This window comes from Rhinatrema bivittatum, chromosome 13 (assembly GCF_901001135.1).
Source record: "Rhinatrema bivittatum chromosome 13, aRhiBiv1.1, whole genome shotgun sequence".
Lineage (NCBI taxonomy): Eukaryota > Metazoa > Chordata > Amphibia > Gymnophiona > Rhinatrematidae > Rhinatrema > Rhinatrema bivittatum.
The window spans coordinates 29,194,194-29,212,634 of NC_042627.1; the positions used below are offsets into that span (position 1 = coordinate 29,194,194).

Consider the following 18,441-nt stretch of genomic DNA (forward strand, 5'->3'; position numbering starts at 1 on the left):
GCCAGTCTGTCCTGCAAAATCTATTTGAGGTGTAGAACCCATCTTCATTACCTCCTAGGAGGCAAAAAACAGAATCGCAAACCAGTCTATTTTCAGAAATTATTTATTCAGGAGATGCAGTGACAATACAAGCATCAGCTTTCAACTGCCTTACTCAGGCAAGTTTCGCCTCTAAAAAGAGCTGCGTCAGGAGCTACAAAATAATTATAAAGAAGCTAAAATACACAATCTAGTTAAAATCTCAATTGTAATTAAACATCTAAAAATAAACTTACTCTTTAATAAGATAAGTAATAAAAAAAATTTATATTGTAAAAGGACAATACATACAATAGGTAGCAGAATAAACAGGTGGGTAATGCTCATACAGAACAGTCTCATGCCATAATTGTGTCCATTGTACTGTTTTGGTTTCCACATTTTTCATTCTGGGCAGTCTGTACTAGGAATTCCATATTTGTGAAGACTACCATCCTGCTTGTCCTCTGAATTGCTTACCTGTTACAGGTGTTCTCTGAGGACAGCAGGTATGTCAGTCCTCACGATACCCACCCATCTCCAAGTTTAAGCTAATCAAGTAGCCTGAGGGGTATGAATGCATGATATCATGCCAGTAGGGCACAGTAAAAGTTGTACAAACTGATGTAAAAGTTCTGAGTGGGCTCCATTATATGATGTCACCTACTTGTAAATCTGACATCCTGTTGTCCTTGGAGAACACCTCTTGCAGGTAAACAACTCTGCTTTAGGAGGTAAAATTGGGTATTTAGAACACTGAATATTTGTGTTTTATTAGGACAACTCTAGGACTTTCACAGCCAGATATTCAGATTCTGGATCCCATCAACTTAAAATTGGCTGTGAATAGAAATCTAGCCGCCAGCTGGTATCCAAAAATTCCTGTGATTGAAGTTAAGGGACATCTTGACACAATGAATGTAAGTTTAAAAATAATTTATTCTGCTTTCCATCTAGATTTGTCACACATAATAAGATAAAACTCTTTTTTCTGCTATTGCACATAGATTGTATATAGGACGTCCAAATTTAGTTAATGGAAAATTTTCTCATAAGAGGGAGCTCTGAGAATTTGTTTACAAATTAAAATAACTAATGCTCGAGATAACCAGACTTGATGTATAAAAGTAATGTAAAGATTTTATTTATTTATTTATTTAATTTCTTTTACTATACCGATGCTCAAGACTAGGTCTTATCGTACCGGTTTACAATGTAACTGAGGGGAAACCAATTAACATCAAGGTAGAAAGTAAAGTTACATTACTTTACTAGATCTGCTAGAGCAGTGTACTGTTAGAGTACTGAAATAATTGAACTAGATGCTAATCTTTCTTTACAAATGTGGATTCTGGTATTTCATATCTAAGTACATTTCTTATTTCAAATTAGGGGGAGTTTTTTAAAACTACCAGTAATGGTGTGGAATCTTGGGGTACTCTTACCAGCTGACTGTGCACTGATTAGCAGAGGGAAAATACAAGGTCCATATTCAGAGGAATTTATCCAAATAACTCAGTTAACCAGCTAAATGAATATTTGGTCACTTATCTGGCTAAATGTCAGCCAGGTATCTTATATGGATAAACTTTAGCAATATAACGGGAATTTCATGGAGGAGCTATGTTAGCTGGATAGGTTAATCACTAACTCCGATATTTAGCGTTAGCTAGATAACTTATCCAGCTAAGTCTGGTCGTGCCATAGAACTGTCCTAAAGTTGGCCAGAGAGTTATCTGGCTAACTTAAAGATAGCCGGCTATATTCAATAATGAGGCTACAATGTTCAATATACCTCCAAAGTTAGCCAGCTAAGTTTATCCAGCTAACTGCTCTCTGGGCAATGACTCAATATGGACCCGTACAAATGTACTTTCCCTTTGAAAACTGCTGCTGGAAAATATACCTGCAGAAACTTACACCTGCTTTTTCTGCTGGTAGTTTTCCCATGCAAAATGAATGTTATTTAGAAACTGCAAACTATGTGCATTGTTTGCATCCCTCGCCCTAATTCTGCTCTCAGGACCACCTCCACTAAATGTGTGCACTTTTAGCTGCTTGGACAATTTTTAAAATGCCATTTTACCTGGGTAAATTGGGATTTAGGGTAAAAGATTTTTGAAAATTGCCCTCCTTATATAGTGCACATGCAGCATTGCTATTCAAAATGCTTAAAAGTAATCATATTATTTTATAGGTTATTTTAAGACCAGAAGACTTGAGTGTACTATTAAAAGTTTTAGCAGAAAATCTTGGTGAAGCAGAGCATAAACCAAGTGAAGTAAAGCAAGCAGCAGAAGGTAAAATTAGTAAATTAGATTTTCTTTTAAAAGGAAGTTAATCTGTATGATATGGCAGTCAAAAAAAAGTAAACAATGTTAGGAATTATTAGGAAGGGAATGGTTAATAAAATGGAAAATATCATGATGCCTCTGTATTGCTCCATAGTGAGACCGTATCTTGAATACTGTGTACATTTCTGGTCGCCGCATCTCAAAGATATAGTGGCGCTGGAGAAGGTACAGAGAAGGGTGACCAAAATGATAAAGAGGATGGAACAGCTCCCCTGTGAGGAAAGGCTGAAGAGGTTAGGGCTGATCAGCATAGATAAGAGACATCTGAGGGGGGGATATGATAGAGGTCTTTAAAATCATGAGAGGTGTAGAATGGGTATATGTGAATTGGTTATTTACTCTTTTGGATAATAGAAGGACTAGGGGGCACTCATGAAGTTAGCAAGTAGCACATTTAAGACTAATCGGAGAAAATTCTTTTTCACTCAATGCACAATTAATCTCTGGAATTTGTTGCCAGAGGATGTGGTAAGTGCAGTTAGTGTAGCTGGGTTTAAAAAAGGTTTGGATAAGTTCTTGGAGGTCCATTAATTGCTATTAATCAAGTTGACTTAGGGAATGCCCTCTGCTATTACTGACATCAGTAGCATGGGATGATCTTAGTGTTTGGGTTCTTGTGGCTTGGTTTGGCCTCTATTAGAAACAGGATGTTGGGCTTGATGGACCCTTGGTCTGACCCGGTATGGCAATTTCTTATGTTCTTAAGAATTTAGAAATTTTACATCTCGGTGCTTTGCTCTTGGTCTCATTCTTTATCACAGGCTGTTTTTGTTTGCTTTGCAGTACAACACAGAGAAGGGGCAAAGGAAACTCTTTTGGCAGCCTGTCTTTAAGCAGCGAAGCTTTTGTCTCATAGGCAGCTCACAATAGTTTCAGATCATTTCTTTTCTGGGATTTGTGTTAGGGTGACTTTCTTTGACTGCAAGCATTTTTACAAGGAGGATGGTAGGGGGCAGGGAAGGCAACAGAAATGCATTGGCCCCTGGATGCCAGAGACCCTCAGAATGCCTCTGATGATCTGTCAGTGTGAATTTATGCAACGATTTTGGAAAATATTTACAAATTAGTAGATAACCTTATTTTTACAAATGCAAAACTACTTGATATGTTTGTTTTTTCCTAAATTTTCTTAAATTGCTAAACTTGTTGTTTAAAATGGCAGGCAGGTTTAAAGAAACTTTGACAATACCAAAGGCCACGCAGAAACTTGATGATTTACAAGAAATTCTACCTGATTCATTGAAAGAAGCCATCCCTGAAGATGTTACTAACTTGCTCATCAATTTTGAAATCAAAAAGGTACGGTATGTGAAACCTTGTTTGTACGTGGTCTTTTTTGACTATAAAAAAAAATGAAACCAAGTGAATGATATAAATTCAAAGTCATGCCAGTTAATGATCCACCTCAGGTTTAGATTGTCATTTCACAAGGTGTTCCCTGTAAGCTCCAAAGCATCTTGATGTCCGTTAAGCCAATTATTTACTTATTTCAGGTTTTTCTATACCACCTATAGCAGGAAAATCTGTGCTAAGCAGTGAACAAAAATTTCAAACTATACATTATCATATTAAAACAAAGCAATACACATAATACAACATGAAAAGTCAAATGAAAAAGGTGCACTTTCTCTTGTTTTCTGAAAGATTTAAAATCAAAGTTCTCAGGTCAATGGTAACTTGTTCCTCAACCTGGGTCCAGATACAGCAAACGCCCTGGAATAAATTGACTGAAGATGGTAGGTTTTGACAGTAGGGACACAAAGAAAACTCTTCTGCAGACCTTAAGGACCGCAGCGGAACGTACTTTGCAACTTTATTAGCCAAAGAAACGGGTACCAATAGAATAAAGAACTTGTGTACAAGGGTCAAAAGTTTACACTGAATCCTGTATTTAACCGAAAGTCAGTGAAGTTGGAACAGCACAAGTGAAATATGCTCCCAGATAGGACAGTCTGTAATTTGCAGACAGCTGCATTTTGTATCAATTGAAGAGATCCTATCATATAAGTCTGTAATCCTGTATTTAGCTAATAGCAATAGGTTAATTTAGTCACAATGAACGCTTGCACTTTAGTTCTAAAGTCAGAGACTAGTAACAAATATTTGAGGGAACAAAGAACCCGAAGCTTATAAAAAGCTGACAATTACAAAACACAACTGAGGTTTTAAGCCAAAGGCTTATCCAGTATAAAGCCAAGATTTCAAATGATGGGAGAAAAATTGAGAGAAATTCCATCAATAATGAAGACTGGCAGATTCACTTGGCTGGGTGTCTACTCAACCACAAGACTTCACTTACAGCCAGGTTAAGAGTAAGGCCGTTCTGCATTAGCCATAACTTTATGGCAGAAATACACTTCACAATGCTATTACAAACCTGATCTATTGGGGCATTAACAGAAAAAACAAGCTGTATATCAGCATAAATTTTAAATTCTTCCACAAATAATAAAATAATGGCATACAGTGGCTGCTAGTAAACATTAAACAACACAAAGAATAACGCAGAACCTCCTTATCAAGGGGCTTCCATGAGGAAAAAGATTGATTGATCTTGACTTGAAAATGATGTCCCAAGAGATAAGATTGAAACCAAGAAGAAACAGAACCGCCAACGCTCAAAGAGTGCAATTGGCTCAAGAGGATGGAATATCTACACAATCAAATGTGGCCAAAATGTCCAAAGAAACCAGAATCAGGGAATAGTCTTGATCAAACTGCAACAAAATATAATCTGATAAGGCCAGTTGTATTGAGATGATACTAAAGATAATTACATTGAATTACCTTGATTTCTAATCATAATTATCACTTGACTTATTTTCCTCCTGCTTGCCTCTCTGGTCAGACAAAATAAGTGATATGATAGATCTAAAAAGGGATTCAGTTTTTTATTTAACTGATGCTGCTTTTTGACCTTAAAGCCAGCAATGATGACCATAACCAGCATTTTGTGCTGTTCTAAGAAAGCATGCTTGGAGGCAGAGGGATTACTCCTTAATTAACTTTGTGGTGTTCTGATTTGAACACATTAAGATAAACCTGTTTTTCATGTTATGCTAATCACAATGGACTCTGACCCTTCCAGGTTAAAGCACCTTTTAGGCTTTTAACCCGTACGCTCTATGGTAACACTTTATATTTATTCCTGCCTTTATCTTCTTTCCAGCTTGTTGCAAGCTTCCAAGTTCTCTTTCCCTGTTGATTGTAACTTTGACTTATTCCTACCTATTGTTATTTATCGTTTACTTGAATTGTTTCTCCAGTTATACCCTTGTTAAATGTAAACCGATCCGATATGGTTATTTACTATGAAGGTCGGTATAAAAAACTTAAATAAATAAATAAATAGTAACATAATAAATGAGAGCAGATAAAGATTCAAATGGTCCATCCCGTCTGTCCAATAAGTTGTTTAGGATTGTAGTTGACACTCCATGTAACATACCCCATGCAGAAATGTTATACCAAATGTTAGAGTAACTTGTGATATCAGTTCCTGGCATTTTTCTTGGTGGTATTGCTGTCTTGAAATTAATTATCCTTGTCCCTTGTGGACCACCTCAATGTTTAAGAGCAACTTATAATACTTTTCTATGCATCCCATTCTTAGTAGAAATTATATTGGTCATAATGTGTGGAAGGGCTTTCTCAAGTATTATTCCCCATTATGGAACTTCCTTCCAAGAAAAGCCCATTTAGCTAGAGATTGGGGAGGCTGATAATTGATTTTAAAAAAATGTCAGCTTCTAAATTTAGGATCCTATTTTCAGTCAAACTTACTTAAAATTTCAGCTGAATAAACACCTTAATTTAGGCCTGACTTCCATTTGTCATGATTTAGGCCCCTAAATGAGGCGCTTGGTGCTAAAATTCAGTACTAAACTAACTTTTTTTTCTTCATCCTGCCACTGCAGCTTCCCTATTCTTAAGCATACTTTAAGCCACATTTAAGGGATGTGTTCTTGGGGGCATGTTTAGGTCAAGGCTGGGAAAATAACCCATGACAATTGCATTTTCAATTTTGTGCATTATTTTCTATTAATAAAGGACCCACATATTAAAGAGATGCAAAATTCTGCTGGTACAAAGTTTCAAAGAAATTCTTTGCTTCGGTTTTTAAAGTGGAGGATGATAGGGAGATTACAGACAACTACACTTTTTTTTCTAGGTAATAACCTGGAGGAACTTAATTTAATTATCGTGAATCTGGAAGACATGCTAGAGCAAATTGGCAAATTAAATAGTAGCAAATTATTGGGACTTATGGTATTCAACCCAGAGTTCTAAAGGAAGTCAAATATTGAAATGCAGATCTACTACAGATAATCTGTAACCAATCATTCAAATCTGTCTTTTTCCCTGAGGTCTGGCGGGTAGCAAATGTAATGTCAATTTTCAAAAATGGCACCAGGGTGAGCTGAGCAGCTTGCAGACCAGTGAGCTTTGATATCTGTAAAATTGTGAAGGCTATAATTAAGAAGAATACTGGCCATATGGATAAAAATGGTTTAATGGAAAAGAGCTAGCATGGGTTTAGGAAAGGAAAGTCATTCCTTAGTAACCTATTAGGATTTTTTGAAGGTGTAAATAAGCACATGCATGAAGATAAGCTGATTGATTGTAGTGCATTTAGATTTCAAGAAGGCATTTGTTAAAGTCCCTCATGACAGACTCCTCAGAAAATGTAAAAGCCTTGGAATATGAGACACTAACTGTGGATTGGTAACTGGTAAAAAGACAGGAAACAAAGTAGAATTCGTTTTCCCAGTTGAGAAGGGTAAATAATAGACTGCCCCTGGGATCTGACCCATGACCTAGAAAGGGGAGTGACGAGAAGTGATCAAATTTGCAGATGACACAAAAGTATTCAGGCAGATTGTGAGAAACTACGGAAGGACTTTGTGAGACTGGAGAACTGGGCATCTAAAAGGTAGATGAAATTTAATGTGGACAAGTGTAAAGAGATGCATATAGGGAAAAATAATCCTAATTTTAGATACACAATGATGGGTTTCACACTAGGAATAACCACCCAGGAAAAGGCAATTGAAGTCAATGTGAACAGTATTTTGAAATCCTCAGTTCAGTGTGCAGTCATGGTAAATAAAACAAAACAGAAAGCTAGAAATTATTCAGAAAGGAAGGGAGAACAAAACAAAGAATCATAATACCCCTGTATGGTTCTACAGTGCAGCTGTACCCTGAGTATTGTGTGAAATTCTGGTCACCCCATCTCAAAAAAAAGAGGTAGAATTAGAAAAGGTACAGAGAAGGGCAACACAAATAGTCAATATCTTCAGAGCGATAGCCATGTTAGTCTAGACTCTAGTGTAGCAAAGAAGATACAAAGCGGGTGGCACCTTTATAGATTAACCAGTTTGAGGCATGAGCTTTAGAGGACAGATGCATCTGTCTTCCAAAGTTCATGCCTCAATAAATTGGTCAATCTATAAGGTGCCACCCACCTTGTGCCAAAAATAGTTAACAGGGTGGAGCAGCTCCCTTAGGAAGAAAAACTAAACAAGTTAGGGGAAGAAGAGCTTGGAGAAGAGACAATTGAGAGGTGATATGATATAGGTCTCCAAAAACATGTATGGATGGAATAGGTAAATAGGGAACAGTTATTTACCCATTAACATAACACTAGAACTAAGGAATGCTCATTGAAACTAACAGGTAGCAGATTTAAAACAAATTGGAGGAAGTATTTTTCACTCAGCGCACAAACAAGCTGTGTAATTTGTTGTTGGAGGATATAGTTAAAGCAACTAGCATAACTGGATTTAAAAAGGATTTGTAAAAGTTTCTGAAAAAAGTCCATAAATAGTTATTAACCAAGAGTCCCTAAGAGACCCACCATTTGTTGCTGGGAGTGAGCAGCAAGAAATGGGATCTACCTTTTGGATTGGCTAGTATCAGAGACAGGATGTTGGGCTCAGCAGATCTTTGGTCTGACACAGTGTGGCGTTTCCTGTGTGTGTACTTTCTTTTTGAAACCTGGTGCAAAGTCATAAGAACATAAGAATTGCCGTGCTGGGTCAGACCAAGGTCCATCGAGCCCAGCATCCTGTCCCTCAACAGGCTGCAATTACCTGGCAGATCCCATAAAGTAGATGTAATTCCTGTTGCTCACTCCCAGGGATTGCAATAGCTTTCTTTAGTCTACTTGACAACTAATCTGTTAAGGACTTTTCCTCTGGAAACTTGTCCAGTCCTCTTTTAAACCCCACTATGCTAGTTGCCTTGATCACATCCTTTGGCAACAAATTCCACAGCTTGATAGTGCGCTAAAAAGTGTTTTCATGATTTGTTTTGAATCTGCTGGTTTTAGTTTCATGAAGTGTCCCCTTGTTTTAGTATTATTTGAAAGGGTAAATAATTGTCCATGTTACACCCCACTCATGATTTTATATACATCTATCATGTTCCATCTCTTTTCCAAGCTGAAGAGCCCTAGCCTGTGTAGGGAGGCTCATAGGAGAGAAGTTCCATCCCCTTTATTATTTCTAGTTCTGCTATGTCTGTCTTGAGATGAGGCAACCAGAACTGCACACTGTAAAGGTGTGGTTGCACCATGGATCAATATAAAGGCAATGTATTTTGCACTTTTATTCTCCCTTCCTTTTTGGATCATTCCTAACACTTTCATCTTTTCTGACCCCTGCCACACACTGAGCCAAGGATTTCTGTGAATAAAAAGTTCTCTGTGCTAATAGTTTGAAAATCTATTATTTATATTTCCTTACCTGCTTGCTATTTACAAGTAAACCTTGAGATGGGGCTCAATATATAAAAAAAAATTTAAGATTCATAAAATGAATAGTATTAATACACATAAATTAACAGAACTTTGTTATTGGGGCAGTTTTCACTCCCATGGAACTGCAGTCCAGGTACCTATCCTGTCACCAGTTAGATTTAAACAAATTTTAAGTCCTTTTCATTCTAGCCAGTGATAACATAACAGGCTAGATTGTACTTGATGTTCCTGAGGACAGGGACACTTAGTTTAAAAACACTTAATTATTGGCCCCTGAATTTAACTTTTATAGTTCTACGTAGTGAAAACAAATTGGAAGTTTTATATGTGGCATGTGTGCATCATGTTTACTAAATTTTATTAATATTAAGTAATAAGTACAATTTTCCCATTTTCCCTCATTGGCTTATCTTCATATATTTGTAGAGCTGGCTAGGCTTTAGTATAGGTTAAACAGCAGGAGAATTCCTGCAATGGGAGGTTCATGGGGTATAGTGGAGTTTTGGAGCGATAGTGAGGGTTCATATCCAGTGGTCTAGCATTCTAAAATGGGAAGCCATTGATGAGAGAGATGGAGAGAAGCAACATGACGTTATTTTCTGTCTGGTCTCTGGGACAGGAGAGGATAAGTGGCCTGGTCTCTTGTCCATTGAGAGAGCCTGCCTTGCCTTCTCATCTAGTTGGAGGAAGTCTCCAAGAAGAGTTCATCCAAAAGAACTCTGGCGAGTTTATTTTCCTAGGATCCACAGGAAAGAGATTTGTCTGGAGGATTGAGTGCACAACCAGGTATTTTCTACTGTTTCCACTGGGAAGAGGATTTCTAAAATTCTGAGAGGGTATCTGGGGAGATGAAGACCCTTAGGAGGACACTTTCCAGATGTTATTGCTACTCAATGCATGAGGATTTGCATTTTCAGATTTGTGTGTTATCTGCTTTCTGCTTGTTGTACTTTGGATTGTCTCTGTTTTAGCGTTGCTGAACTGCTTTAATTTTGTATTCAGTAAACTTCATTATTGTTTTGGAATGCAGTACTTGGTGAGGATTGTTTTCTTTTAAGTGACTGAGAGTTATCCTCTGGGCCTTGCAGATTATCCTGTCCCACATAGCACAAATCAGTGTGTTTTCAGATTCTGCAATGAGCTTGTCAGCGCTCAGTTTCTGAAGTGTGGCCCCTCCAAAGAGGTCTGTGTGGGGGGGGGGGGGGGGGGAAGAGGGGTTGATTAACACATTGTTTAGATCGAAATTACATTTCTGTTACAGTATATTCTGTATAGTATAAATTGGTGGCCTCCCAATATGTGGCTACTCTATTTGTCCATCATGTAATGCTCATATTTGGATGTAAAGTCATAGAAAGAAATGAGGAACAGGTTTCAATGTTACATTGGAATATTATGGAATATATTAGTTATTACTAGTTCACTTGAACATATGTAATTTGCTCTTCATTTATTGTTTATAAATTGTTTAAAATGTAAAGAAAACTAAAATTATAATCTAACACTATCTGTCCTTTAGGTTGTAGTAACATTGATGAAACTGGTGGAGGAGACTGGGCAACCTTTACATGATCTGCATGTGTCGCAGCTTGGCATGGAGGCTAGAATAAAAAGCACTAATATGAGTGCTATAGCATATTTAAAGAAAATAAGCATGAAGTGTTATGAATTTACAGGTAAGTGCTATATGAAAGAATTGCAAGAACAGACAATATTAAAAATGTTTACCTAGGGTTCGATATTCAGCGCTGGTCGGATAAGTAACTTAGCCAGATATGACTTACTGGCACTCCATAAGACGCACCTGACCATAAAACGCACCTAGGATTCAGAGCGGAAAATTTTAAAAAAATAAATAAATAAATTGGTGTGCTAAACCGGCTCTGTTCCCGGGCATCTGTGCGTCTTATGGAGCAAATTAGGGGAGGGCATAACATGTTTTTTTGTCCCCATTCCCCATCCCAACCCTTTAAATTTAATTAACTACAACCCCCCCTCCTGCCCCCCCCCCAAGACTTGCCAAAAGTCCCTGGTGGTCCAGCGGGGGTCCGGAAGTGATCTTTTGCACTCGGGGTGTCAGCTGCCAGTATTCAAAATGGCGCCAGTAGCCCCTGTAAGGACAAAGGCTACCGGTGCCATTGGTCGGCCCCTGGCACATGGTAGGAGAACAAGATGGTGCCGGCTGTTCATCCATTGCTCCTACCATATGACAGGGGCCGACCAATGGCACTGGTAGCCCCTGTGACATAGTAAGGGCAAAGGCTATCGGCGCCATTTTGAATACTGGCAGCCGATGGCCCGAGTGCAGGAGATCGCTCTCGGACCCCCGCTAGACCACCAGGGACTTTTGGCAAGTCTTGGAGGGGTCAGAAGGGTGGGGAGGTTGTAGTTAGTTTTTTTTAAAATATTCGCTCCGTAAGACGCACAGACATTTCCCCCCACTTTTGGGGGAAAAAAAGTGCATCTTATGGAGCAAAAATACAGTATCTGTCTAAGTTACAATGGATATTGCCGCTGAATATCCGCAGCCAAGATGCTACTTAGCCGGATAAGTTAAATCCTGCTAAGTTAGATCAGTTCTGATCTGACTTATCCTATTAACTCAACTGGATAAGAACGAATATCACTACTTATCCGATTAAGTTAACTGGATATGTAGCGCCGCCCAAATCTACCCACTGCTTGCCCACAAATTAGCCAGCTAAAGATAGCTGGATAAGTGACTTATCCGGCTGTCCAGCACTAAATGTGCTTTCAATATTGGGCCCTAATGCCTTAAAGTGGCTGACCACATGAAATAATTAGAAGCTCTTTCATTGTGGGTTCATTCAGGAATGCACGAGGAATAGCCAATGTCTGTTAATTAAATGCAACAGTTATTTGAGAATCCTCTTCTTTAATTTCCTCTCCCCATACCTTTTGTCTCTTGCAGGCATTAGTAGAGGGGCGTAATGCTGGAGTGCACATAGCACAGTAGAGAAAAACTATACTGTTCTTTAATCTAGCCCTTCCCTTCCTGTCATTCCTCCTCAAGGTGTTGTGTGGGCAAGATGCCAGTTACTTGAGCATTCTGTATAGTCAAGTGCCAGATAACTAGGCAGATTTGGTAATAAGGATGCAGCTTTATTTTCAATAAACATTCTTGTCTTGAATACCTGAACCATGTACCTATCTCTGTCAATTCCCTCTGTCAGCAAGATAGTCTAGGCTTATACCTCGCTGTACTTGCTCTTTCAGTTGTTAAGTCATCTTGAGTAGTCACTGAATTTCTACCCTGTTGCCAAGCTTAGGATGTCCTCTGCTGGCATAATTTGAACCTAGTTCATGCCCCATGCTCTTGCTGAGCTCCCAACCTAAGACAATTTTCTGGTGGTCATGCCTGCATCTAGTATACACCCATTGGACGCTTACCATGGCTCAAAACATGAATGTCCACTTCTGGATTGCTACACTGTGTATGCTCCCCGCCTTCCTCAGGTCCCATCAGGCTTCCAAGCTAGGACACCACCTACTGGCCTCATTGCACCCAGTGCATGCCTCCCATGCTCCCACTGAGCTCCTGAGCAGGGATGTCTTCTAGCAGTCTTGGATGTGCTAAATACACATCCATCGGACTTCCACTGAGATTCAAAGTAAGGATGCCTTCAGACAATGTGGCTTCACCCATCATGTCCACCAATGGTCATCTGGTCCCCAAGCCATAGCCACCCACCTGCCACTTGTCTCTGTGATACCTCCTATACATTCTACATGTCACATTGCTCTTCTGAGAATTAGCTCACTGAGAGAGGACTCCACCATAAAGATGGGAATTACACACTGCAAGATAAAGTTCATGATGCATATCTTTCCATTCTGATTTGGCTCATGTAGCCTGCCCAGCCACAGCTGTAACAAATACAGTGTGTTAAAGACAAGAAAAATTCAGTATATGAATCATAATGAAATAAAATTAAACAGTCTGCCAGAGTTGCGGACAAAGTAATTCTGCAATGCACAGTACTTCATAACGTCTTTTCAGTGTACAGTATAAAACAAGGGGGTTGGAAGGTAAGTGCTCTTTGCAGCAGGGCAGAAAGTTACAGTGCCCAACCTTGCCTTATTTGCTGCTTTAATAGCCTGTCTGACTCTTTTACCTTCCTGGTATGCCTTCCAGACCTGTGAGAATTTTTACACTAAAGGCTGAGAGAAGAGGACTAGAAGAGAAAAGGATAGGGGACTTGTTGAAACACAGGTGCCATGTTAATTCTGGATTCTGTAAACTGAGGCCTCTTAGTTCTTCTGCTTTAAATTGGTCTGTAGTGGAGACCTGATGGCAATTCCATAGCTTTCACCTGCCCATCAGTGTGTTACAGTTGGCAAATGACTGGTTAACAAAAACAGGCACTTGTTTCCAACTGGACTATCCATGCTTTGCTTAGAACTGTTTAGCCATCTTTAGAGGTCCAAATGCCTTGAAAAGTAAGGTCTTGAAATGAGTTTGTTTTGCTTTAATACAAATGGAAATATCATGAAACATTTACTCTTTGTGCAGATTCAAATGGAGAACCATTTCATACAATTCATTCTTCCAGTGAGACCGATGAACACCTTTTGAAAATGGAATACATAAAGGTTTAGTATTTAGTTTTAATCCATTGACATGTTAAGTTGATGTCTTGAATGTAAAATTGCAGAAATAGTTGTTTAAAACAAATGAAAGGTACCTTTCAAATGAGCTAACATGGCAGCCACACTATTTTTATACATTATTGTACCTGCAATACATATTTTTGTGTTTTTCCAAATGCACAAAATATAGATGGCAGTGGACCTAAAAAAAAAAAAGTGTATCCAACCAAATCACAAAAACTAAGGATAATCTTACAAATTTAAATGTTTTTTTTAATTAGAAATTATCAAAACATATCAAAATATGTATTCAAACTATTAGAAACAAATGTTTTCTTTTAAAAATTTTTTGGAAAAATGCATATACATAAGTGTTCACGCTGTACTCTGAGCTAATCATCTTGGGTAAAAAAAAACCCAAAAACAGTCTAACATCTTCCAAGGGAAAAACGATGTGGGTATATACTAGAAAAACCCTGAGGAACGAGCACTAATGAATAGTAGGCATAATAGTCACATTTGTTAATATAAAAAATGTTTTGTATAAATATACAATAATATTTGTGTAGCATCCTGCATTATATACTATATCTATGCATGTAAACCCTTGGGAGTCTTTCTGACACTGACTTGCTGCCATACTCCAGACTGTACACTTTGGGGTGTTCTTGCCACTGTGGGGAGCTGCATTGCAACTCTCATGGTTCATTCCTGTACTGATGCCACTGTTTGTGCTACTTTGACCCTTTATTAGTGCATTGAGGGTCTTCCTGCCACCTTTCTGCCTCGTTCCACCTTTAGGGTGCCTTAGGATGTTAATGCCACTCTTGGTGTCACTTTGGCTCTCGGGCTGCCTTTAAAGTTTCTTGCCACTGTTTGTGTCCTGTCTTGAAGCCTTGATGTTCTTATCACTCTTGCTACTTCTTCGTTCCTCTGATGGTGCCTTGGAGAACTTCTGCCACTGCCGGTACCCATTTGCCCCTTTATGGTGCCTTAAGCTATTCATGAACGTTTGGTGCCGTTTGCCACAGTCTAGTTAACTTGGAGTTCTTTCCCCCTTCAGATCTATTTATTTATTTAATTTTAAATGCTATATTATGCAATCTCCAAAGACACAATTTGTCCAGCGCGGATCAAACAAATTGTCTTCCCACAAATTTCATGAACACTGATGAGAGAACTAGGGGTGTGCATTCGTTTTTGCCGTATTGGCGATCTGCAACATATATTACACTATTCGTAGTATTCGTGGGGAAGCGAAACGTATCGCGATTCCCCACGAATACACGAATCTTCCCCGAATTATATGGCCACCTAAATAAAAATTTAAACAACCCCCCCCCCACCCTCCTGAACCCCCCCCCCAACACTTACCAAAACTCCCTGGTGGTCCAGCGGGGGGTCCGGGAGCCATCCCCTGCACTCACACCCTTGGTGCCGGTTTCATCATGGCGCCGATAGCCTTTGTCACAGGGGCTACCGGTGCCATTGGTCAGCCCCTGTCACATGGCCATCGGCGCCATCTTGTGCTCCTACCATGCGACAGGGGCTGACCAATGGCACCGGTAGCCCCTGTGACATAATATGGGCAAAGGCTATCTGCGCCATTTTGAGTACTGGCAATGGCCAGCCGGAGTGCAGGAGGTCTCTCCAGGACCCCCGTTGGACCCCCAGGGACTTTTGGCCAGCTTGGGGGGCCTCCTGACCCCCACAAGACTTGCCAAAAGTCCAGCGGGGGTCCGGGAGCGACCTCCTGCACGCCGGCCGTCCGATGCCAGTACTCAAAATGGCGCCGATCGCCTTTGCCCTCACTTTGTCACAGGTACCGACGGTCGGCCCCTGTGACATAGTGAGGACAAAGGGGATCGGCGCCATTTTGAATACTGGCAGCAGACGGCCGGCGTGCAGGAGGTCGCTCCCAGACCCCTGCTGGACTTTTGGCAAGTCTTGTGGGGGTCAAGAGGCCCCCCCCCAAGCTGGCCAAAAGTCCCTGGGGGTCCAATGGGGGTCCCGGAGCGACCTCCTGCACGCCAGCCGTCCGATGCCAGTATTCAAAATGGCGCCGATAGCCTTTGCCCATATTATGTCACAGGGGCTACCGGTGCCATTGGTCAGCCCCTGTCGCATGGTAGGAGCACAAGATGGCGCCGATGGCCATGTGACAGGGGCTGACCAATGGCACCGGTAGCCCCTGTGACAAAGGCTATCGGCGCCATGATGAAACCGGCACCAAGGGTGTGAGTGCAGGGAATGGCTCCCAGACTCCCTGCTGGACCACCAGGGAGTTTTGGTAAGTCTTGGGGGGGTCAGGAGGGTGGGGGGTTGTAGTTAATTTTAATTTTAGTTGGGACACGAATAGAAATCGCCATATTAACGCATCGGGGCGCCATACGGCCGAATGCAATGTATCTGCTCCCCGACGAATCCGAATCACGAATGCAACGTATGGCGTCCCTCTGCACATCCCTAGAGAGAACCTCTATTCTGGAGCCCAAAATATGCTACAATGCTTCTCCCATTGACTTTAATGGCAAACAAATGAACGAATACAAAAAATATATATTTTTTTAAATTTTGAAATTAAAGAAATGAATTGAGCTGCTCACGAAATGAATGAATGAACCAAAATATATATTTTTTTCCCCTCTGCATATCCCTAATAAGTAGGATCCCAAAGTGTATTCAGTTTGGAGTGGAGGAGTGACCTAGTGGTTAGAACAGGCTGTTCAAATCCTTCTGCTGCTCCTTGTGACCTTGGGCAAGTCATTTCACTTTCCATCGCCTCAGGAGCCCTCTGAAGACAGGAAAATACCTCTACAGTAACTGAATGTAATTCACTTTGAAATATTGGGAAGGTGGAATCTAAATAAAATAAAGACACATCCACATCTGGGACTGTTAAAATTCATTCTGTTTTGAGGGTTGGGAGTGGGAGGAAGCTATTTTGTTCATTCTTGTTTGACAAAATTGGTTTGATTTATACTGAAAATCAGTGTATTCTGTGGGTAGAAGTCTGTTTTACCCATGGAAATGGGTTCTTTGATTATTGCCCACCTTTTACACCAGTAGAGGTGTGTACACAGATGTCAACAATTTGCATGCTTATATCCGTGGATCTTTTAGGCATTCTCAGCGAAATTCAAAACTCCAAATGGCGCTTTGGTCACATGGAAAGCAGGCACAAATTTTTGTGGGTACATTTTAGGGTGGAGGGCAAAAATCAAAGCATAACTACCCAAATTGTTTTTCATTGATTTATTGTGGCAAATCCAAAGGTAAAAGCTACCTGCAGAGTTTGCCATTCTGTTGGTAGTTTATCTACCCCTCTGTATCTAAGATGCTATGACACACAAATTAGTTATATTAGGACAATTATACAGTTTGAGGGCAATTTTAAAGCCATTCCTGTGGGTAAAACAGTAAAATCATGGAGATAGGTCAGGGGTGGCCAGCTCTAGTCCTCAAGAGCAGCAGGTCTGGTTTTATGCATGAGAAAGATTTGCAGGCACTGCCTCCATTGTATGCAAATCTAGCTAATTAATATTCATTGTGGCTGTCATGCAAACCGGGCTGGTTTGTGGTTCTTGAGGACTGGAATTGGTTACCTCTGAAACAGGGTGTTTGAAAATTGTGTTCCCCCTTCCCATCACCCATTGTGGATAAAAGTGAACAGTACAGCTGCTTTTACTCATAGCAAAAATGAGACAGGATTTACGGAAAAGTACATGCAGGGCTTTCATTTTGAAAACACTGTACTTAACTTTCCACATGTACATTTGCACTTGCTTCAAATGAGGTGCAAATGTACACTGGTACTAAGTACCTGCTGTATGCCACTGGCCCGATTTTTTTTTTCTAAGAAATCTCAAGGGTTGAGGGATCTTCCTTTTGAAAATTAGCTTGTGAGCCTGTTCTGAAAATTCCTTGTTTATAATTCAGAGCATATGAAATATTTGTGATAATGGATATTGTGTGTGATTAGAACATTTAATGAAAATGATTAAACCTAAAATGATCTTGCTACCACACAGCTAAAGCTTCAGCAGTGTTCATCAAGATAATTCATGACTTACAACTGTAATTTAAGAGAAGAGGTCAATCACCGCTCTTCTATAACTGAATTTGCACCCTTCTGAAACTGAAAGTACAGTGTCTACTTCATGTCTCAAATAATCAGTCCAGATCATCTTATTTCATGCTATTTTATTGAGCTCATACATCCAGAAATGTCACTCAGTTTGAACAACTAATTAGCCTTATTAAGAGACTGATTTACTAAGGTATTTGCCCATAAACATAGACTAAAATTTTAACAGTGCTTATTTTGTAGCACTACTGGACATACATAGTACTGTACAGTGGTGATAAGTATTCAGGTATAAGGTTTTGCCTCAAAAGAGCTTACAATCAAATTGTGTACCTGTTTCCCAGCCCATTACTCTGACCACTAGACCGTGCCGCCTCACAAATGGGAGAAAAACCTTAAATCAGGCCCTAACAGGCCAATGGATTTATCAGCACGTGTTAAACAGGCGGTAAAAAGGAGGCACTAGGGAAAAATTTGCATCCCTAGCGCCTCTTCGGCATCGGGTGCCTAGGAAAGGTGGCTGTCAGCAGGTTAGGAAAACAGATTATCAATTTTACGAGCGTCCATTTTCCTAACCTGACCACCGGCATACTTTTTTTTTTAATTTT

The 18,441-nt window shown here is 39.9% G+C and overlaps 1 protein-coding gene across 4 annotated transcripts in view; it reads left to right on the forward strand.

The window, feature by feature from the left end:
- Positions 1-18,441, forward strand: part of VPS13C (vacuolar protein sorting 13 homolog C) — a 483,673-nt gene that overhangs the window by 220,186 nt on the left and 245,046 nt on the right. For all 4 annotated transcript variants that reach the window (XM_029575527.1, XM_029575524.1, XM_029575525.1 and 1 more), the window contains 5 exons: positions 797-938; positions 2,216-2,318; positions 3,535-3,671; positions 10,655-10,811; positions 13,670-13,749. In XM_029575527.1, the coding sequence (XP_029431387.1) occupies positions 797-938; positions 2,216-2,318; positions 3,535-3,671; positions 10,655-10,811; positions 13,670-13,749 (619 nt within the window). The remainder of the gene's footprint in view (positions 1-796; positions 939-2,215; positions 2,319-3,534; positions 3,672-10,654; positions 10,812-13,669; positions 13,750-18,441) is intronic.